This window comes from Podarcis vaucheri (genome assembly GCF_965113315.1).
Source record: "Podarcis vaucheri genome assembly, chromosome: 15".
NCBI lineage: Eukaryota > Metazoa > Chordata > Lepidosauria > Squamata > Lacertidae > Podarcis > Podarcis vaucheri.
The window spans coordinates 9,260,361-9,282,159 of NC_138753.1; the positions used below are offsets into that span (position 1 = coordinate 9,260,361).

The following is a 21,799-nucleotide window of genomic DNA, read 5'->3' on the forward strand; positions in this document are numbered from 1 at the left end:
GCCCACCAGCCCAGTCCCGGAGTTAGATCTGCACTGTTTTCAGCTGAAAGACTGGAGCGTGTTGATTTCTGCACACTGCAAAGGGCTGGCATCAGGGAGGCATAGCTGTCAACTTTCAGATTTGAAAATAAGGGACCAGCAGCCTCGAAAATAAGGGATCAGCAGCCTCACTTGTCCCGGCGACAGTCTATGGGATATCTAACAATCCGGGAAAGCAGCGGGAAATGGCGCTGGAATAAGGGAATTTCCCGCAAAAAAAGGCAAGGTTGACAGCTATGTTGGGGGACGGTATCTTTGCGCAGCGGCCAAGGATCCCAGCACTCTCATGCCCCCCCCGGCCTTGATGCCAATTTGCAGGGGCACATTTTAGCAGACCGGTTGCAGGCACGCATTGCAAGGCAAAGAGAGACCTTACTTGCACTCTTAAGAGGTCATCTCAGACAGGTTTTTCGGGTCCTTTTATTCCTTGCCCTGTTTAAATATTTGCTTCAACTGTGCTGCCACATTTTGAACAAGTTTATATTTAAATAGCCTGTGTGGTGATGGGAAAAGGTTCCACGATGGCTATGCAGCAGATATTAAATCAGTGCTGAAAGGGGAGGGGGAGTGTTTATTTTAAAAACAAACAAACATTTTATAACGGAGAGAACAACTCGTAACAGCAGACAGAAATCAAAAGGTGAAAAAAGAAAACTATAAAATAGGCACACGAAATGAGTACAGTCGCTCCGGTTTTAACATGGGGTTAAAATAACAAAATCCAAGTAAGGACTATTGGTATTATCAGATTATCAAGTATAGTTCCTGAATTGCTAAACTGGTGACAAGGGTTGTCTTGAAAATGATGGTTGTGCATAAAAGCACGCCAAAACGTTTTAAAAAGTGTTCTAGTCCTCCCTAAAATCTCAAATTATGCATAATTCTCTCCATTATAGCTATATTAGGTACCATTAGTTTTCCAGCACCATTAATTTTGGACAACAATAGTTTATTTAGCAATATTTATCATTTCTGTCAAAAACAAGCCATCCTTTGTTTTTGTGAATGCTCTAGGAGGCTACTGAAATTGGCAAGGTGTTATGGGGGGGGCAGCCGGTCTCTCTCGCACCCCTTCTCCTCTGAGACTTGTTCCGGTTTAACCCAGAATTCCTTTGGAACACACTGTTCTAGGTGCCGACTGTTTTGTCTGCGTTGGCCCAGACACCAAAGGCATGACCCCCAAAAGTGCAAGTGTGCTTATGTGCACTCTCACACACAAACACGCCCCCACCAAGAAGTCTCAAAAGAATCCATCTTTCTTTTTTCCCTTTTCAGGTCACCTTTAAGAAAGCTGGAGAATATAGTGAGGAGTTTCAGCTATCAGCCAGCGCCTCTTTCTCTCCTCAGGTTATTAGTTTATGTCAAGTGAGAATAAGATGGGGTAGTCCAGCCTACAGCAATCTGGTGCCTTCTGGATGTTTAGGACTACAACTCCCATCAGCCCCAGCTCCCAGGGACTGCTGGGAGTTGTAGTCCAGAGCATGCAGAAGGAACCAGATTGCCAAAGGCTGAGCTAGACAAATAAGGGTTTTTATTTTCTTTCCCCATAGTCCGGAAGATTGAAGGAGGGAGCAAAAATGTTTCTGATGGATTTTTTTCTCCTCCTCCTTGCCGCCCCCCCCATCCATCCTATCCAGTTTAAACTAGTTTACCAATGACAGTAAGACTTCTTTTACTGCTAGCATGTTCTCCTATCAGCTGTTGCTTTAACACTCTTTCGAAAATGGACCAATTAGGCCTTCTGGTTTGGAAATGGTAGCTCCAGTCAAGGCACGAGCACAAGGTGAACATAACAACATCACAAGTGTGGTTCAAACACCTGCCTAATGCTAGAACAGGGAGATATCCAATGGAGCCAAATGTCGGACAATTCAGGGCAGATCGAAGGAAGATTATGGGGGCATTAACTGTGGAACTCACTGCCACAGGAGGCGGGGATGGCCACCAGCTTGGAGGACTTCTGAAGATGATTAGACAAAACCAGGGACAAGGCTGTCAATGGCTACCAGCCATTTATAGGTGCTCTCCCCCCAGAAGTGACCCCTTTGAGGAATGCAGGCCTTGCATTTGGGGCGGGCACAGAGTTGTCAGTCCCTCTCCAGACAAATTAAACCGTGTTTGCGATGAAGCTTTTAAACTCTCTCTTTTTTGAGAGTTTTTGGGCTTTCTTTATTTCTCTTTAGCAGGAGAAGTCAGCCGGCTGGCCAGGAATCCCTCAAGAGGCAGACGTCCACCACGAGCAAAGCCCCTGCCCTGACCCCACAAGCCGTCAAGCACATCTGGGTTCGCACCGCTCTGATCGAAAGGGTGCTGGACAAGATTGTGCAGTACGTGGTGGACAACTGCAGGTAAGGGACGAGCAAAAGGAAAGAGAGCCGCGAGTGGCGCATGCTGTCGTTATAAAAAAAGCTTTCAGTGGCTTGGGGGGGGGGGCTTTTTCAGCCTGAGGGCTGCATTCCGTTCTGGGCAACGTTCCGAAGGCCACGTGCCACTAGTGGGGAGAGCAATGAATGGAGGCTCTCTCATCATTAGTAATAATTTTGATTTATTGCCCATCTTTTACCCTAAGACTCCAGAATGGACCATATTAATTTAAAAAGCAATGTTAAAAACAGTTAAAACAAATTAAAATCACAACTCGACTGAGTCTTTCTTTCTTTCTTTCTTTCTTTCTTTCTTTTTTTCTTTCTTTCTCTCATCTATCTAATCTGTATCTGTCTGTCTGTCTATCTATCTATCATCTGACTATCATGTATCTATCTATATCTATATCTATCTGTCTATCATCTATCTATCTATCTGTCTGTCTATCCATCTATCTATATCTATCTATCATGTATCTATCTATCTATCTATCTATCTATCTATCTATCTATACATCTATCTATCTAATCTATCATCTATCATCTATCTATATCTATATCTATATCTATATCTATATCTATATCTATCTATCTATCATCTATCATCTATCTATATCTATCATCTATCTATCTATCTATCTATCTATCTATCTATCTATCTATCTATCTATCTATCATCTATCTATCTATCTATCTATCATCTATCTATCTATCTAATCTATCTATCTATCTATCTATCTATCTATCTATCTATCTATCTATCTATCTTTCTATTTTATTTTCCTTTCTTCTGTTTCTTTTTTCCATCTTGCTTCTCTTCTCTCTGCTCCTGTTTCTTTTTAGATTAGATTTTTTTAAACACTTCTTTTATTCTAGCATTGGGCATAATCTTTGTGTATCAATAGCAGCACACCTGGAACTAGAGACGATGCTTTCCTTCTCACCGGTCAATGCAGAGCAGCTGGCTTTTGTTGTGCCAGTTCCCTCTCTGTGTTAACAACATGCCTTCAAGAGAGGCTCCTGTGTGCTGTGCCCCCAAGTCTGTACGAACGAATGCTGATGCTGCCTCTTTCATTTTTGTAAAAAAATGGTCTTATGGGCAGCAGCCAAGGCAGGCCACCGAGTTGCAAAGGCAGCCCACTGCTTCTTTTTTTAAAACCAGGAAAATATTCCTGGGCGGTGGGAATGACATCAGCGCTCTTAGGGGAAAGAGTGAGGACTCCTGTTCCCTCTAGTGGTGAAATGCCACCATTCCCACCATAGAATCAGAGGGATGTAGAATTGTAGACAGAAGGGGGGACGCGGGTGGCGCTGTGGGTTAAACCACAGAGCCTAGGACTTGCCAATCAGAAGGTCGGTGGTTCGAATCCCCACGATGGGGTGAGCTCCATTGCTCGGTCCCTGCTCCTGCCAACCTAGCAGTTCGAAAGCACGTCAAAGTGCAAGTAGATAAATAGGTACCGCTCCAGCAGAAAGGTAAACGGTGTTTCCATGCGCTGCTCTGGTTTGCCAGAAGCGGCTTAGTCATGCTGGCCACATGACCCGGAAGCTGTACGCCGGCTCCCTCGGCCAATAAAGAGATGAGCGCCGCAACCCCAGAGTCGGCCACGACTGGACCTAATGGTCAGGGGTCCCTTTACGCTTACCTTTTAGACGGAAGGGACCCTGAGGATCATCAGGTCCAAACACCTGCGATACAGGAATATGCAAGGATAGAGCCTTGGCATTATCAGCACCCACGCTCTAAGCCAGGCATAGGCGACCTCGGCCCTCCAGATGTTTTGGCACTACAACTCCCATGATCCTTAGCTAACAGGACCAGTGGTCAGGGAATGATGGGAATTGTAGTCCCAAAAATGCCCGGAGGGCCGAGGTTGCCTATGCCTGCTCTAAGCAGCTGAGCTAAGTAAGAAGTATGAGGGCAAACTGAGGTTGGTGGGGCAGACCTCCCATTTGCCGTAAGGCACCAGCCTCCGCTCTGGCCTGGAGAACGGCTGCCAGTCAGAGCAGGCAACCCTAGGCTCAAGGAGCAAATGCTTTGCCAGGGTATATAAGGCAGGGACCCCTGTGTGAGGAAGCCACCCCTGCTTTTTTTTTGTTTCAGGCTCCGCTCCTTTCAAAACGTGGCCTGTGTTTAAATAATAATAACCGGAAGAGCGCCTCTCTCTCTCCTCCGCACGGCAAACTTCATTAACGCCCATGCTCCTTTTTTTCACTGAAAGGTAAATGTTATTTTATCGCCGGTCGTTTTGTGTGGTTTCTCTCTTCCAGCAAATATTACGAGAGAGAAGCTCTGCTGGCAGATCCGGTCTGTGGGCCCATCTTGGCTTGCCTGCTGGGTGAGCATCTTTCAAATGATATTTCTGTGTGCTTTGGAAGAGCCCTGTTTTGACAGTCCCCATGTGGTTCGCCGAAAAGGCATTTGCACAGAAAATGAACATGAGTCAAGAAACGTGATGCTATTGCACCAAAGGAAAGAGCAAGGATTCAGGGAGAGGAAGGGAGAGGAGGTTTCGTGAAGCGATGGGCTCTATCTGAGGCACGGCTAAGCTTTTGGCATCAGCATCAACAATTTAAAAATCCCAATTTTCCTTTCCTGGTAAAAGAGGAGTGGGTTATATGTTCTATGGAGCTGGGTCTGGGTAGGGGAACCTGTGACTCTCTAGACATCGTTGGACTCCAACTCCCATCAGCCCCAGGTAGCATGGCCAGTGGTTAGGGATGCTGGGAGTTGTAGTCCACAGCAGCTGAAGGGCACCACTATTAGCTGTCCCTGATATAAAGGCTGATAGGTACTTAAATCCTGTTTTGCCAAGGGCCAAGATGCTGGATTTGGCAGACGTCCACAGGCAATTAGTTGTGTAATCTGAGGGCCACCACCAAGAAGCTCCTGCCACCCTGATTGATGAAGAGTTTCCCTGAGCGAAAAGTAAAGATGTTGCTCTTCCGCCACTGGAAATCAAGCAGTACCCAAATTTGAGATAACCTGGGAAACAACTTATTTGCCTCTTCCTTTAGACCAGGGATGAGGTCCTCCAGACGTCATTGTACTCCAGATCCCACCAGCCCCAGCCAGTACGGCCCAGTAGTCAAGGTTGATGGGCGTTGGGAGTCTCACAACATCTGGAGCCCCCATCAGTGGCTTAGATCTCTTTAGCTGAGGAGAAGCTACTGGCTTTCTTCCACCCCAAATGAGTTTCCCAATTCCATTCTCTCTCTCTCTTTGGTCTGTTCTCAGTTGGACCCTGTGCCCTGGAATACACCAAGCTGAAAACAGCCGACCACTTCTGGACAGACCCCTCGGCCGACGAACTGGTCCAACGGCATCGCATCCATGGAGCCCACGGCCGGCAAGACTCTCCGTCCAAACGGCCGGCGTTAGGAGTGGGTCCTTTTTTCTCCCTGATGTGGCAGCACAGCCTTTTCCATCCCATGGCCCTTCAGATGTTTTGAGGCTATAGCTTCCATCAGGCCCAGGCAGATGATGGGAGCTGAGGTCCAGAATATCTGGAAGGGTGTGGCAAACGTGGTTATAACCCATTTAGGCCGCATGCACACTGTATGTTTTGGGCAATTTTGAAGCACAGGTCTACCCCACAAATCCTTGGAAGTGTAGTGAGACTTCTTAGGGGCACCCGCCCCTCAGACTGTAAATACTATAGAATCATTGAATTGTAGAGCTGGAAAGAAATGTGCATCTGTTCCATATAGGGATCAGTAATATCCAAAGGCAACATGATGACCGAGTACCACAATGTAATGTCAATATAAACCCTTTATATAATCTATACAGAGCACTGAACAATATGAAATATATGAAATATGCACTCTCTGCAAAACCAAATAATGGTGGCATGCTATTATTATTATTATTATTATTATTATTATTATTATTATTACAAAAGCATAAAACTTAACACTAAAATATCTGGACTTCTGAATACTCTTCCTTGGACAGTGAAGCCCATCAAAATCAATAGGATTTCCTTCTGAGGAATTCAGATGGCGGCCTTGCTGCGAAATGTGACGCTGTTCCTCTTTCGGAAATCTAATATGGGGCAAAGCTTTTGTTGTTTCTCCCACCCCAGAAAAGGGCACTTCTCTTTGGTGTCTTGTTCAGTGGTGCCCTGCAAGACAAATGCCTCGCAAGACGGAAAACCCGCTAGACGAAAGGGTTTTCCCTTTTGGAGGTGCTTTGCAAAACGAATTTCCTATGGGCTTGCTTCGCAAGACGACAATGTCTTGCGAGTTCCTGCTGGTTTTTCCCCTCCCCCCTTTTTTCTAAGCCGCTAAGCCGCTTATCAGCTTCCGATCAGCAGATAAGCCGCTAAAAGCCGCTAATAGTGCTAATAGCGCTAATCCGCTAATCCGTCAATGGGCTTGCTTCGCAAGACGAAAAAACCGCTAGACGAAGAGAATCACAGAACGGATTCTTTTCGTCTTGCGAGGCACCACTGTATCACCATTGCCCATTGAACCAGCATGGCCAGGGGGACAGGATCAGGTGATGGCTAGCAAGGGGTGTTGGGAGTTATAGTCCAGAAAAACAACAACTGGAGACACAAGCTTGGGAAACCCTGGGTTAGGGTAAAGCCAAGGAATAACCACAACTTAACAATGAAAATATAATTAATGTGAGGCCGCCTCTCTCAACAAAGCAGGAGGTTATTCACAGTTGCCCATTGCAGCCAACGCAACGGTATCCTTACGTGTTTTCCCCACCCCAGATACGGAAACGGCACTCCAGCGGAAGCATGTCGGAGGATCGCTTTGCTGCCTCGGCTAGAGATTACGTCGAGTCGTTGCACCAGAATTCCCGGACGCACTTGCTGTATGGAAAGAACAACGTCCTGGTTCAGCCCGTAAGTGCTTGGATCGTGTGGCGTGGGGCAGAGGAGCTCATCTGCCTGGGGTGACGTTTCATATTGGTGTTAGAAAGAGGAAACCGTGCCAGGAATCCTGCTTCTGTTCCCAGCCCCCATACAGCAAGCCCCCATACAGATCCTGCCCCCTGACTTGTGTGAGCGAGAGAGAGGTATGGGGGCTTGTTCAGTAGGGCTAGGTGATTTATCTCAGCTGCTTCTTCCTCCCCTAAGGTAGAGAGAAAGAAGCAGTTGAGATACATTCCATACTGTGATATACAGTGGAACCTTGGTTCTTAAACTTAATCCATTCCAGAAGTCCATTTGACTCCCGAAACCATTCGAAAACCAAAGCGCGGTTTCCGATTGGCTGCAGGAGCTTCCTGCACTCAAGCGGAAGCTGCGCCGGACGTTTGGCTTCCGATAAACGTTCGAAAACTGGAACACTTCCGGGTTTTCAGCGCTCGGAAGCCAATTTGTTCATCAACTAAGCCATTCAAGAACCAAGATTCCACCGCATCAGCATATCGCGTATTTAGCTGCTGATATATCGCAATGCTGGAAACCAGATGTTGCCCAGCCCTGCTGTACCTTTAAAGCAGTATCAAACCCCTTTAAGCAGCTGGGCCTTCACCCAAATAACTCTCCACGGGAATCTCTGGGAATTGTAGCTTTGGGAGGGGAATAGGGGCCTCCTTGCAACTCTCAGCACCCTCAACAAACTACAGTTCCCAGGATTCTCAAGGGCAGGCCATGACTGTTTAGAGTGGTATGATACGATACTGCTTTAAATGTGCAGTGCAGATGAACCCAAGGTAAGTCACTTTTAGCCTGTTGCCTTGATAATCCCAATAATGTACTGAAGGAGAGAAAAGAGTCTGGCGAGGGGTGTATATTTATTCACCTCGTTTGCCAATATCACGATCTCTCCAGAATCTTGGCTGTTAAGTGCATCATCACAAGCCAGCTGGGGACATGTGCCGCTTCACGTCAGAATTAAAAGATATGAAGTGGACACTGACAAGGGAATTCATTTAAAGACATGAGTCACAAACAGGACAGAGAGGGTTGGAAGCATTGCGATGAGTCACCAATTCGTGCAAGTCAATGAAGGGAAGGCCAGAATGTTGGCTTCATTTACATCTAGGTACCTGGGTCGAGGAGACCCCGGCTTCGACATCACACGTCTCCTATTTTTGGTCCCCTTTCCTCTCCCTCGCTCTCTGTCTCTTTGCTGTGCCCAGCAGGACATCTCGCAGCCTTACTGATCCTTCACAGCTGCCTAGAAGCTGGCTGTGCATTCGAAGTTGAGGACAAGCAACAGAGAAACATTATACCTCCCTCTCTCCTTACAATAGAATTGGTGGAACATCTACGGAAGCTGGATGTCGGGAGATTCAGGACTGATGAAACAAAGTCCTTCTTCGCACAGTCAGGGCATAGTTAAATTGCGGGACTCTCTCCCAGAGGAGGCAGCAATGACTAAAGGCTTGGATGGCGTTAATAGAAGATTAGATCAATTCTTGGAGGAAAATGTTCTAGTGCTATGAGAGAGGGAGCAAAAGACTTTTCTCTGCCTGCTTTCCGATGTGCAGCCCAGGGCCTTGCCTGCTCCCAGTTTCTTTCCAGTTCAAAGCCGTGCTGTTGAAAGGTTTGAGGCCCTTTGGGGATGGGATGTGCAGAAACAGTGTCCCCAGTAATAATAATACTATAATAATTTATTATCTGTTCCCTGCCTATCTGACTGAGTTTCCCCAGCCACTCTGGTTGGCTCCCAACAGAATATGAAAGCACAATAGGACATCAAATGTTAAAAACTTCCCTAAAGAGGGCTGCCTTCAGACGTCTTCTAAAAGTCAGATAGTTGTTTATTTCCTTGACATCTGATGAGAGGGCGATTCACAGGGCGGGCGCCACTACCAAGAAGGCTCTCTGCCTGGTTCCCTGTAACCTCACTTCTCACAGTAAGGGAACCGCCAGAAGGCCCTCGGCGCTGGACCTCAGTGCCTGGGCCGACCAGGACTCTTCTCGTTTTTGCGGTACACAGTGTTGCTCTCTTTCTCCTACATTTGTCCTAAACTGTTTCCTCTCCTTATTATTTGGCCGGCTTCCCAAACAGAAAGATGACATGGAGGCCATCCCTGGCTACCTGTCTCTCCACCAGTCGGCCGATTCCCTGACTCTGAAATGGACGCCAAACCAGCTCATGAATGGGGCGCTGGGGGACTCGGAGCTTGAGAAAAGGTAAGACGCAGTAGTGGCCCTTGCGGTCGCTGGGTGTAAGAAAGAAGTCTGGCAGGCGGGGGGCTGGCTGAGAGCAGACTGTGCTTCTTTGGGGCAAGCGCCCCATTCGCTGCAATGCACCATTGGGGAACCTCAGGCCTGGGAGGGGAGTGTGCAGATGTGGTCCTCCCAGGGCTCTCTGCCCGGCTGTCACAGACTGGCTGGACACCTAGGAATGGTGAAAGGAAGCAGCTGGGGAACCCCCAAGGGAAGAAGACTCAGAGCCCAGGGAGTGGTGGTGGGCTGACAATGAGGGAGAAGAGGGAGAAGACTGGGAAGAGGAGGTGGTTTCGGAAGATGAGGGGTAACAGGGCTTAGTGAGCGGGGAGAATCGGTGGTAGAGGGAAGTCCAGAATCAGAGGCAGAAGCTGAAGCAGGAGAGCTGGGAGGTCAAGAGGCAGAGGGGAGTCTGGCTGGTGAAGAGACCCTGGTGTCTCTCCTTCCTGTTGCGACAAGCTCCCCTTCCCCCTAGTCTCCCAGAACCAGAAGAGGGCTGAAATGGGTGGAGCGGTGGCAGGCTACATGCAGGCACAGTCTCTGATTGCTTGGGGAAGGTCCTGGAGAGGAGGAGACATAAACAGGTGTGGGAGGTGGAGGCCTTTAGTCTCTGATTTTCATGGAGTAAGACTACTAGGAATGAGCTGCTTGATCTTCTGCCAAATCTGGGAAGATCTTGCTTCTGTTAATAAAGAGTTAACTTCAGCTTTGAATGGTGTGATTTACTGCTGGGTCGCACTTTGACACTGGCCTTCAGATCTCTTTGCAGGCCACACCCCTCCCTGGCTCTGCTTTGTTGCTCCCTAGGCTAGGCTGTGTCTTTGAACCCTGATACTGCCTCTTTCTCACCTGGGCAGAGGGCAGAGAGGGGCATGTGCAAAACCCCTCTAGCCCCAAAGTGGGTGCTTAGTGCTGATACTAATTTTGTGTGTTGTGCGTTGCCTTGACAAAAGCTTCAATTATTAGCCAATCAATCAAACAGTAATTAAACAAGTATCTGAAGAAGTGTGCATGCACACGAAAGCTTATACCCAGAACAAGCTTAGTTGTTCTCTAAGGTGCTACTGGACAATCCTTTTTTTTTTTTTTTTAGTAATTAAACAAATTTATGTTGGGTTGACAGGGCCTTGAAGAAATGATCACCTCTTGTATTTCTGTTTGTTTATCTTATTACATGCATTCAGCATCTACTGGGACTATGCCTTGATTGTGCCATTTAGCCAAATTGTGTGCATCCACTGCCATCAGCAACGTAAGCATCATACGCTCTTACTCATGGGGAATCTGGGGAATCACTGGACCATATGCACTTTCTCCGGTCAGTATGCAGATTCCCCAAGACACATGCCACCTTTTCCAATTTCTTGTTCAGCAGTGTGCAGTCTTCACTCCTCAGGCTGCTGCTGTTCTGCTGCCTAGTCTTACATGGCCCACAACACGCCTTCCCATTGACTGGAGAAAATGCATATTGCCCAGAGATGTACAAAATTCAGTCACAATATGCATATCATTGAGGGCGAGAGGTGGGGTCTTGTCGTCTGGGCAGCCCAGGACCTCCATACACACTGCCCAGGCTTGCACCCCAGGGAGGTCAAACGCTTATGCACATTCTCCAAGGCTTGTTGGGGATTATGCACAATGACAAGAGAATGTACAAAATTTAGTCGCAATATGCACGTTCTCCAAAGTCTGTTGGGAATTATGAATACTGACCAGGAAATGTGCTTCATGGAAAGATTATGTGCACATTCTCCCTGAGGCCTGGTAGGAATGTGCCAGGTTCCCCCCCCCCCACATTAACCACTCTACTTAGATTCCTCTTGACTTACGTAAACAGAGCTAACATTGAGGCATATTCATTCCTGCAGCAGAGCGAGGGGGGACGCTGGTTCTGGTGAGCCAAGATGGCATCCAACGGCCCCCGCTTCACTTCCCGCCTGGCGGACACCTCCTTGCCTTCCTCTCTTGCCTTGAAAACGGCCTTCTGCCCCGTGGACAGTTGGAGCCTCCACTGTGGTCTCAGCAGGGAAAGGTAAGCCCTCTAGCCTGGCAAATAACGCCTTCCATATGGACCTGACAGGACAGTAATGGGTAACCTCCAGCCCTCGTGATGTCACTGGACTCCAGTTCCCATCAGCCACAGCAGCCAGCATGGCTGATGGAGAGGGATGATGGGAGTTGTAGTCCAGGAGCATCTGTAGAGTCACAGGCTCCCCATCTATCAGCGGCACCTGTAGGGATCCATGCAGAGTCCCCATGAGCTGTGCGAGGTGCTTTGCAGGCCCAGCAATCGGCTCCCTGTTGGGACTTCAAAGCTTGCTTATACCTCCACTGTTTAATTTCAAGTGGCAATTGATAGGTGGCCCAGTCCCCCACTCTGCTGTGTCCAATCAGGGTCTCTCTTCCAGTCTCGACCAACCATATGCTTCCCAGCTCTCGACGGCTATGCACCTCACCCAACCAACTAGTATTCGGTTATATTTCATGAAGGGGGAGGTTGTATTTTGGCAAGCAGCTGCTGAGAACTGCTCCACTGGAGGGTGGAGCGCTGCTGCTTGGGAGCCAGACACCCAGCTGTGCCCTTTTCCAGGATATCCAGTCCAGTCCACCACCCGCAGTTAGTCAGCATTCTGAACATTCTCGGTCCTCTTTGGACTGTTGGAGGATGCAATTGGCAAACCCCAGGATTTCCAAGCCTTCCCAGACCTTTGTGTGTTCGTGTGTGGGGTGCCATTATGGCTGTATAACTCTTGCACATCAGAAATTGCCGGAGCAAGATAGACCATTCCTCCTTCTCCATGAGAGGCCAAAAAGAGCCCTGCTAGATTGCACAAAAGTGCCATCTAAGCTAGAACCCTATTCTAGTGGCCAGCCGAATGCTCTTCAGAAGCCCCCAATCAGGTCTTGAAGGTTATATTGCCCTCTACGATAGTTGCTGCTCCTTAGCAACTGGTACTCGCTGATAGACTGCCTCTGAACATGGAGGTTTCATCTTAGCCATTGATAAAGAGACCGCCCTGCTCCATTAGCCACCTCTTCTGGCAATTGACTTCCACATCTTGCAAGGAAGTCCTCCTTTGGCCTGCCCTGGATTTACTGCTTTGTTGGGTAACCCCTTGAGATCTAGTGTCATGAGAGAGCGATTTAGAACTCTCTACTACAGCCTCTCTGTGAGTTACATCCTGTCGGATTGCCCTGTTTTACATTGTAGGGCAAAGTTTTCCCCAAACTCCGGAAACGGAACACCCACAACAGGTCTGTGGATCTGGAAGAAATGCCAGTGGCTATGGAGACGGCTGCAGATTACGTCTTCAGGATCATTTACCCAGGCCATAGGCACGACAACAGTAAGAACTTCCTTTGTTTTGATTTTTCATTTTACGTAGATGACGGTAATTTCTTTGGTAGGGGCGACATTGGGGATTTCCTTGAAGTTCTTAATCTTATTTAGAACATTCGCACCGTTCCTTTTTGGCTTAAATTGCCCTCGAGGCATCGTAAAAATAGATCACACCATAAAATACAGTGCCATTTAAAAATAATAATTAATGAACTATCATCAGGGTCAGGGATGGGGAACCTGTGGCCTTCTATTTTTATATCAATTTCATTAAGAGTTTTCAACATATGATACAATAAAAACCCAATTAGTCTAAAAAAAGAGAGACTTACCAGCAAATTGGCATTGCATTTGAATTTCCATGAGAAATTATCACGTACAGAAAACTGAGTTGTAGCATTCAATGCAGTCATTGGTAGCATGCGTCTCTCTTTTTAAAAATAAAAATAAAATAAAATTGAAGGATCTACTGCAGGGAGTAAGAACCTGGAACCCCCCAGATGCAGATGGACTCCCAAAACCAACAATCCCAGCCAGCATGGTTAGTGACTAGGGATGATGGGAGTTGTAGTCCAATGATTCATCATGCCATGGATGTGTTAGCTGAGATTCCTTAATTGCAGGGGGTTGGACTAGAGGGTGTTGTGGTCCCTTCCAACTCTACAAATCTGTGATTCTGGAAGGTTGTTTGTGACATTGAGGGTGGGGGAAAGTATACAGTTGTGTGCAGTCTTCCTTGACTGGCTGAGTAGGCAAGCCAATTTTCAACAGCTTTTGGAAACACCAACCCCAGCTGTTGCACCGTTTATGCTCGGCTCTTAGGAATGGATGAATGGGCCTTTGGTTGGAAGGTGGCCTTCCTACCAATCCATGATGTCAGAATCTTGTGTTTGCCCCCTTGTGGAGGGGAGGACCCGGTTCCCTTTGCTTCAGACATGTCCTTTCAAAGCTTGACTGGTGGATCCCAATGCCCGTTTTGTTTTCTTATTCCTCTTTCACTATTTTCTTTGAGCAGTAACTATTAACTACCACCACTTAGCTGCCAGCCGCTCTGCCTCCGTCGACGATGACGAGGACGACGAAGACAAGCTGCACGCAATGCTATCCATGATCTGCAATCGGAACCTCACAGATCCTAAAAGGATGAAAGGTTTTTATCCTTCTCCCCCCGCAACCCCACTCCCTCTTCATCCCCACCCCCTGGCAGCTCCAGAGCAAAACATACTTTCTCACACTCGCACGCAACGTGCAATGGTGCTGGCATTGCTGCAGCCTTGATGCTCATTCTTCCGGGTCAGAGGAATTGCAAGGAGGCCATCTTGGAAAAAGGGAAACCGAAGAGACCAGTGGCTCTTTTGTCCCCTGTTTCCGTTACAAACAGTCACTAACTCCTTTCTCTTCTCTGCTTAGATCAGCAGTTCTCAACCTGTGGGTCCCCAGATGTTGTTGGACTACAACTCCCATCATCCCTGAGCTCTGGCCTTGCTAGCTAGGGGTGATGGGAGTTGTAGTTCAACAACATCTGGGGACCCACAAGTTGAGAAAGTCTGGCTTAGATGGTAGTCTGCGCTCAGTACTCAGGGACCTTGAGCCAAAAAAGCTTGAAGACATGGCTGTCCACAGTGGGGTGGCAGTGAAGAAGGGGGTAGTTGCCCCCATCCTGCTGGGCAACCCATAATCCCTACAATCCCAGTTTTCCTTTTTTAAAACAAGGTTTCTCTCATTTGTCGAACCTGAGATGACAGGCAAAATGTGTGTGTTTGTAATTTCTTTAGAGAGCAACTTGCCTGTTCCTTCCTTTTTCATTATGTTATGTTATGTTATGTTATGTTATGTTATGTTATGTTATGTTATGTTATTATGTTTGTAGGGTTTACTTTGCTGTCCCTCTGCCCCTCCAAATTCCTGCCCATGCCTCTAAGGTGGTGTGTGCAAAGGCCTCTTCAGGCAGACAAGGGAACTGCGGGTATAACATTGAGCCTCCTGATTGGCAGCCTATGTGAAGCCTCCAGATTGGTCAGGCCTGATATAAATACTTGGAGTCGAGCCTTTTTTTGGGGTCAAATGCCTTTTCTCGTACCAGCATTAATCAAAGCCCAGGCTTATACTGTAGGTGGTGAAGCTGCAACCCTCCAGATGGACTCCCAACACCCATAGCAAACGAACCAAAGGCGATGGGAGTTGTATCACAGCAAGATCTGGAGGGTCGCAAGCTTCCCACCCCTGCCAAAGATGGTGGCACGCAGGTCTCCAGTTTCCGCTCCAGGAAAACCATTGTTAAAGTTTGTGGGTCGTAAACCCTTTGACCCACTGAGTCTGCTGCAACGGCCGTGCAATAAATCTGAATTTATTGCCACTCCGACAACCTTCAATGGCGCCCACACGCTTCCACTCTCGCGCTGCCACTCTTCTCAGTTGCCGGATAATAGCAGAGTTCACACGCCGTGTAAAATGGCTTGTCTGTGTCGACGTGGTGTCTTCAATAACTCAGCTCGACACCAGTGCTTCTATTTTAACACTCTTTATTTAGGAGCATAACAAACAGAAAAGAAAACCTACAGAATCTAGCTGCATGTTCGCAGCTTTCTGTCTCTAACAAAAAAGAAACTACCTTGCTCACATTCTCAGACAGACTGCTCTCCAGAAAGAGCTCAGCCCCCAGAGAGCACAGATCAAAGGGAAGTGCCCGGATCGTGTGGGCAGTGCACCCAGTTAATAAGAACATTTCTGGAGTATTAACTCTTGAGTGTCCAGAACCATAACAACCATTACTGCATGTCTGAATCTGTACACAGTCTGGCTCCGACAAGTGGTATCTGGGCGGATGCAAAACGGTGAAGAAGGCAATTGGGGCGCCAGATCAAAGCCCGAGCCCCTGTCCTCCCATCCTATTCCAACACAGATGGGGGACCATTTGTAGCCTGAGGGCCTCATTCACCTCTGGGGGCCAAATGCTCGTGGTGGGCGTGGCCAGAGGTAAAAGGGGGTGGAGCGACAGGCAGTCATGCTACCTGTTGTACAGTGGGCTAGTTTCTACAGATATACCCTCCTGTGTTCAGGCAAGCAACAGGCATGATCAAGAGTTCAAAGACACATCCCAGCCAGGCAGAAAACACACTGGGGTGATGTGACGTAGGGCCAGTGAAGGGTGTGGCCTGGCTTGAGTTCTCAGGGCCGAACGGAGAAGCTTGGAGGGCCACATTTCTCTCCCCCCCCCCCCGGACTGAGGTTGCTTTGTCCTCCTATGGCCTGGTGCTTTGTCACTCCAGCGCACTCGGTCAGCAACATTTGCTGTCTGAATGAGCAAGCGGGGAAGGGCATGGAATCATAGAATTGTAGAGTTGGAAGGGACCCTGAGGGTCATCTAGTCCAACCCCCATGTGCACCTACATGTCAATAGCTCCACACACCTACGTGCATGTGCGCAAGAGCCACGTGGCATCCAGAACACACACCCTCCACAGAGCTAATGGTGGGGCACTCCAAAACACCCGAAAAGTAGCAACATTGGCAGCCAGGACTGCCATACTTCTACCTCATTTTAAATTGGGTTATTTTTTGTTTTGTCCTGCAGGCTTTCTATAGCCACTTTGCTTATCTCTCTTTGGAGAGAGGAAAATGCGGGAAACAAATCTGATTGCAAACAAGCAAAATAAATATTTTTTTAAAGAAATTTCCCCAAAGTCAGTCTCTCTCTCTCTCATAAATAAATAAATCTATAGTATCAGGAACATGGTTTAATAGGGATAAACGGAAGAAAATCCATGCACATATAAAATTAGCATGTCAGGAAAAAGACTACCGTATTTTTCGCTCTATAACACGCACCTGACCATAACACGCACATCGTTTTTAGAGGAGGAAAACAAGGGAAAAAATATTCTGAACGAAACAGTGGATGTATCATTTTTGTGCTTCATGCTGTGGCCACAGACATGTGATCTGATGGTGAATTTGGGCTGACCCAATGCAAAGATCCTGAGGATCCATGTGGATCCATGCTTTGTAACCACGTTTTTGCACCATTGCAGCCCCAGACAACAGTGGGTGCGTGATTTGGGGGGGGGGCAGGCTGTAGCCATGGACATGCTATGTTCTCTGGTGGTGAATTTGGGGGTGACCCAATGCAAAGATCCTGAGGATCCATGCTTTTTAACCACATTTTTGCACCGTTGCAGCCCCAGGCAACAGTGGGTGCATGATTTGGGGGGGCAGGCTGCAGCCATGGACATGCTATGTTCTCTGGTGGTGAATTTGGGGGTGACCCAATGCAAAGATCCATGTGGATCCATGCTTTTTAACCACATTTTTGCACCATTGCAGCCCCAGGCAACAGTGGGTGCATGATTTTTGGGGGGCAGGCTGTAGCCATGGACATGCTATGTGCTCTGATGGTGAATTTGGGGTGACCCAGTGCAAAAATCCTTAGGATCCATGTGGATCCATGCTTTTTAACCACATTTTAAGTGGGGAGGGAAGGAAAAACACAGAAGGGCTAAGAATGCAGGAGTGGGGTATAACGGGAGGGAGGAAAGGAAGGCAAAAGTTTCCCCCACGCACCCACCCAAGCCAGCCAGCTCTCTCTCTCTCTCTCTCTCTCTCTCTCTCTCTCTCTCTCCCACCTGCATGTTTTCAGCAGCACCGGAGCACAGAGAGGAAGGAGCGACAGTCTGCTTTTCCCCTCTGCTTGCCTGGAGGGGAGGGGCTTTCCCTGCTCTTTGTTCCGTTTGAGCAAACACAGTAACGAAACAGAGGAGGGCGGGCAGTAAGACCCTGAGGCAGAATGCAGGAAAGCAGCAACTTCCTGTCTCACGGAGCTCCCTTCTCCCTGAAGCGCGGTTTGATTTTTGCCTTATTTTTCGGCTCCAGGGACCACACATTCGCTGCATAACACGCACAGACATTTCCCCTTCCTTTTTAGGAGAAAAAATCTGCGTGTTATAGAGCGAAAAATACGGTAAGTCTCCCTGACTTCCTAGTTTTCAGTGTACGGGGAATGTTTATAGAGGAGCCCAGAGCACATTGGAAATGATGGGACAGAAGGCAAGGAGCCCAACTGTAGGTGGCGCCAGAGCCAATGACAGGCAGAGCCAACTCATGCTAGTTTTGTCTCCCTCCTCTTCCCTGCTACAAGAGGCAACACTGGGACCAAGGATGAGAAAACTGACAGGTTGTTCTGCCAAGCAATGCACATTACTTAAGCAGACGCCATAAGACCTTGAAGTCCAGAGTCTCTCCTTACCCAGCCTACCCCTTGCACCTTGACCATTCCTCTGGGCAGCATAATGACAGCACTCTTGCACCCATCTCGCTCTCCATTTTGCTTTTGAGTTCCTTGCCACCCCCTTTTGACATTTCTTGCATGCGGCTGAAAATCTGGCCATTGATCAGGAAGATTTGCGGAAACCCGATTTAAAACAAAAACAAAAAGCAAAAACAAACAAAAATGAGCTCTCGTTTCTGTTCTCGATGCTGTTCACTCTAATTCTTCACCAGTTCTGGTACCTTTCATCTGAATTCTTAGGTTCTGTGGGGTTCACCTTAAAAGGATATGGATTCTTTTAATCAATAAAGACCTTCCAAAGCTGTCTTTTTCTTGTCTTGTGGAGGGGTGGGGGGAGAAGGGGAGGAAAAACCCAAACCACACTCCCCCCCCCTTTAAGATTGGTTGGCCAAATGGATTTGGGGTGGGGGAAGTTGCCATAAATACTGGCTTGCTCAGCTCCTTCCTGAAGAATTAAGGTGAAGAGCATTTTTTATCCTCCCTGCTCGCTTTTGCTTTAATGGAGTTTGGCTTCTATAGCATGAACATAACATCTCTCTCTCTCTCTCTCTTTTTTGGATAACACTAACCGCATTCTCCGTTCCAACCCATATACCTTTCTGTTAACACTTTCTGTTGCAATAATAGCTGAATCCATTAACTGCTCCAACCCCACCCTGAATTAGGCCACTTTTTGGGAACGTGAATACACACTGTGTCGGCTAGCCAAGTTGCATGTTTTGGAGTTCCTCCTCCGTTCTTATTTTCTAACCCTTTCCTGCCAAAATCTGAAAGCGCAGCTGTGGGGAGATAACCTCGCCAACCCGCCTCTTGCTTGCATGTTTTCCGTACGGCCGCCTGGTTTGGGCCCAAGCCATTTGCCTTAATGGACATCATGGATGAGCTGACAGCCAGTCGTTTATGAAAGGCATCATCCGGTTTAAAAAGAGGGAGGGGAAATAAAGGGGTGGCGGTTCCCCAGTCTGGTGCCCTTCCAGATGTGTTGGACTACAACTCCCATCGTCCCCGACTATAAGCCATCTGACTGCGGATGATGGGAGTTGTAGTCCAACACATCTGGAAGGGCACCATGCTGACTGTGCCTTACGGAATCAGAGTCACAATGTTTTCTTTTTCTTTTTCTAGCTATATTTGGCCCAAATGGAGCAAAACAGAAGCAGGGAGAAATCAAAGTGTTGCGACTTGTTGGTGTTGGTTGGGGGGGGTATTGGAGGGGAAGCACACTGCAAATCTTTGCAGCGTACTTCTCCTCTTCCCTCCCCGTCCTTGTTCAAATCTCAGCCCAAAGGACGCATGATCTGCTCCGAGGCTTCATATCACACTAAATATTTCTCCCTCTCCCCCGCCTCCCCTCCATTTCTCTCTTTTGCCTAGATATCGGCGACATGTCAGAGATGCAGGGGTTTGGGGCCAGCTTGTTGTCGTGGCATCTGGACCCGTGCAGCCAGGGGTCCTCCTGCCTCTCGTGCTCCACCAGCAGCTCCCCTTATGACGTTCCCAGCTGCTGCACCTGCATCCACGACAGGTGAAATGAATTGCTCAGGTGTTGACCTTGCTTTTGGGGGGCTCTCTGTGTTAGTGCAAATATCAAAGAATAGTTGGCGTTTCAGTTTGCATACTGCTTTGGAAAGTGCAGATTTTACAGATCTGTGCTTTAAGTGCCTACTGAATTCAATCTCTCCTCCATCCCTCATTGCCAGCATGCACGGTTTGGCGGCAATCGCATGATTGACAAGGGTTAAATCACAAAACTGTTGAGAACACAGAAAAGCAAAATTAACATAATCAGCATTGTCTCTGTGCTTTCTTTTCAACCTCACTGTTTACAACACACACACCTCCAATGATAAACTCAGAAGCTGCGCCATGCATCTGATGAACCAGACTCTACGAAAGCTTATGCCAGGCACCCCCAAACTCGGCCCTCCAGATGTTTTGGGACTACAGTTCCCATCATCCCTGACCACTGGTATTGTTAGCTAGGGATGATGGGAGTTGTAGTCCCAAAACATCTGGAGGGCCGAGTTTGGGGTGCCTGGCTTATGCCATAATAAATAGGTTCATCTTTAAGGTTCCACAAGACTCTTAAGTCTGTTGCAGCAAAAAACAACAGGGTTTCCCCTCTGTAAATTCTTCTAGGTCAGTGTTTGCCATCTGCATTTTTTTCTTTTTTCTGTTTCTAATAAATTTTTTTTAAAAAAATGAATACAGAAATCACACGCACCATGCGAACTCTAAATGATAGTACAAATATTAACAAGAATATCATATAATGCAACATAAACTTTTTGATATTCCTGTGACACCTTAATACAAAACCTTTAACAGTGCAGCTATATATTTTCAAAGATACGATGAGATATATATTGAATAGCCATCTATTTTCTTTAAATAAATGTATGAATCATCTCTAAAATCTCCGTATCAAACATTTAAACGTTTGCTTATAACGTACATTTCTCTGTGTATAAATTCATTTCATTTACAGCAGCCACCTGCAATCTGACCTTTAAGATTTAAAGCCATCTGCAATTTCTGTGAACACTTCCATTTATCATTTCATTTCATTTTCAAAAAAGCATTATTTTATGGAATCTGCCAATCCAGGAAATTAATCTGAAGGCAAAATTAACCTGAAGGCACCATTCTGTTATTTATTTACTTATGGTGATTGCATCCTCTCCCTTTAGTAAAAAAAAAAAAAAAGAAGTTCCCAGAGCAGTTTAAAATACAGTGGTACCTCGGGTTAAGAACTTAATTCGTTCCAGAGGTCCGTTCTTAACCTGAAACTGTTCTTAACCTGAGGTACCACTTTAGCTAATGGGGCCTCCTGCTGCCGCGCGATTTCCGTTCTCATCCTTAAGCAAGGTTCTTAACCCGAGGTACTATTTCTGGGTTAGCGGAGACTGTAACCTGAAGAGTATGTAACCTGAAGCGTATTTAACAGAAGTGTCTGTACCACTGTATCCATTATTAGGACCATCTCTGCACTCAGGCTTACAATCTAAAAAAACCTGACACACAAGTCTATTGAAATGTTGTCAATCCCAGGGGCGGAGGAAGGGAGGTGCGGTGGGTGCAGGCCGCCCCGGGTGTTACCACTGGACTTTGCTAGCTGGACTTCAGGCTAAGAGACAGCAACAAGCCCATCTCTTCTCGTCAGGTTGTTGAGAAGTTTCTTCTAAAAATAAATTTTAACATGTGCATTTGTCAGTTTAAAGCCTTTGGATATTCCTTTCAACAGGACCCCTCTAAAAATGTTATGCCAAAGCATGAAGAAACAGATTATTTCCAGAGCCTTCTATGGATGTAAGTAAAGCCCATGTTTGCAAGTGGGGGTGGTGGGGGTGTAAGTCCGCTGTCCCAATTGAGATGTATCGTGTTTTGCCTGGAAATAAGTATTCCGATGTTTGAAAGAGACCTCTTTCTCTCTCAGAGCTACGATTCCTAAAGGACCCCAGGGATCGATGGTTAAACTGCTCTGGGAATTGCAGCCCTGTGAGGGAAATGGGTACCAATGGAAAGTTCTCTCCTGGAGCGAATAACATGCTGGAACATAGGGTGATATTTAGGGGAGCAGATAGCGCTGTGGTCTAAACCACTTAGCCTCCTGGGCTTGCCGATCAGAAGG

The 21,799-nt window shown here is 47.2% G+C and overlaps 1 protein-coding gene across 8 annotated transcripts in view; it reads left to right on the forward strand.

Annotated features, from left to right (window-relative positions):
* Positions 1-21,799, forward strand: part of SGSM2 (small G protein signaling modulator 2) — an 81,348-nt gene that overhangs the window by 41,490 nt on the left and 18,059 nt on the right. For 2 of the 8 annotated variants that reach the window (XM_082201192.1, XM_082201197.1), the window contains exons 4-15: positions 1,315-1,386; positions 2,223-2,387; positions 4,674-4,741; positions 5,641-5,786; positions 7,130-7,264; positions 9,384-9,508; positions 10,729-10,796; positions 11,413-11,576; positions 12,756-12,891; positions 13,900-14,034; positions 19,543-19,693; positions 21,413-21,477. In XM_082201192.1, coding sequence (XP_082057318.1) covers positions 1,315-1,386; positions 2,223-2,387; positions 4,674-4,741; positions 5,641-5,786; positions 7,130-7,264; positions 9,384-9,508; positions 10,729-10,796; positions 11,413-11,576; positions 12,756-12,891; positions 13,900-14,034; positions 19,543-19,693; positions 21,413-21,477 — 1,430 coding nt within the window. The remainder of the gene's footprint in view (positions 1-1,314; positions 1,387-2,222; positions 2,388-4,673; positions 4,742-5,640; positions 5,787-7,129; positions 7,265-9,383; positions 9,509-10,728; positions 10,797-11,412; positions 11,577-12,755; positions 12,892-13,899; positions 14,035-19,542; positions 19,694-21,412; positions 21,478-21,799) is intronic. The other 6 variants (XM_082201194.1, XM_082201193.1, XM_082201198.1 and 3 more) reach the window with 6 other exon arrangements.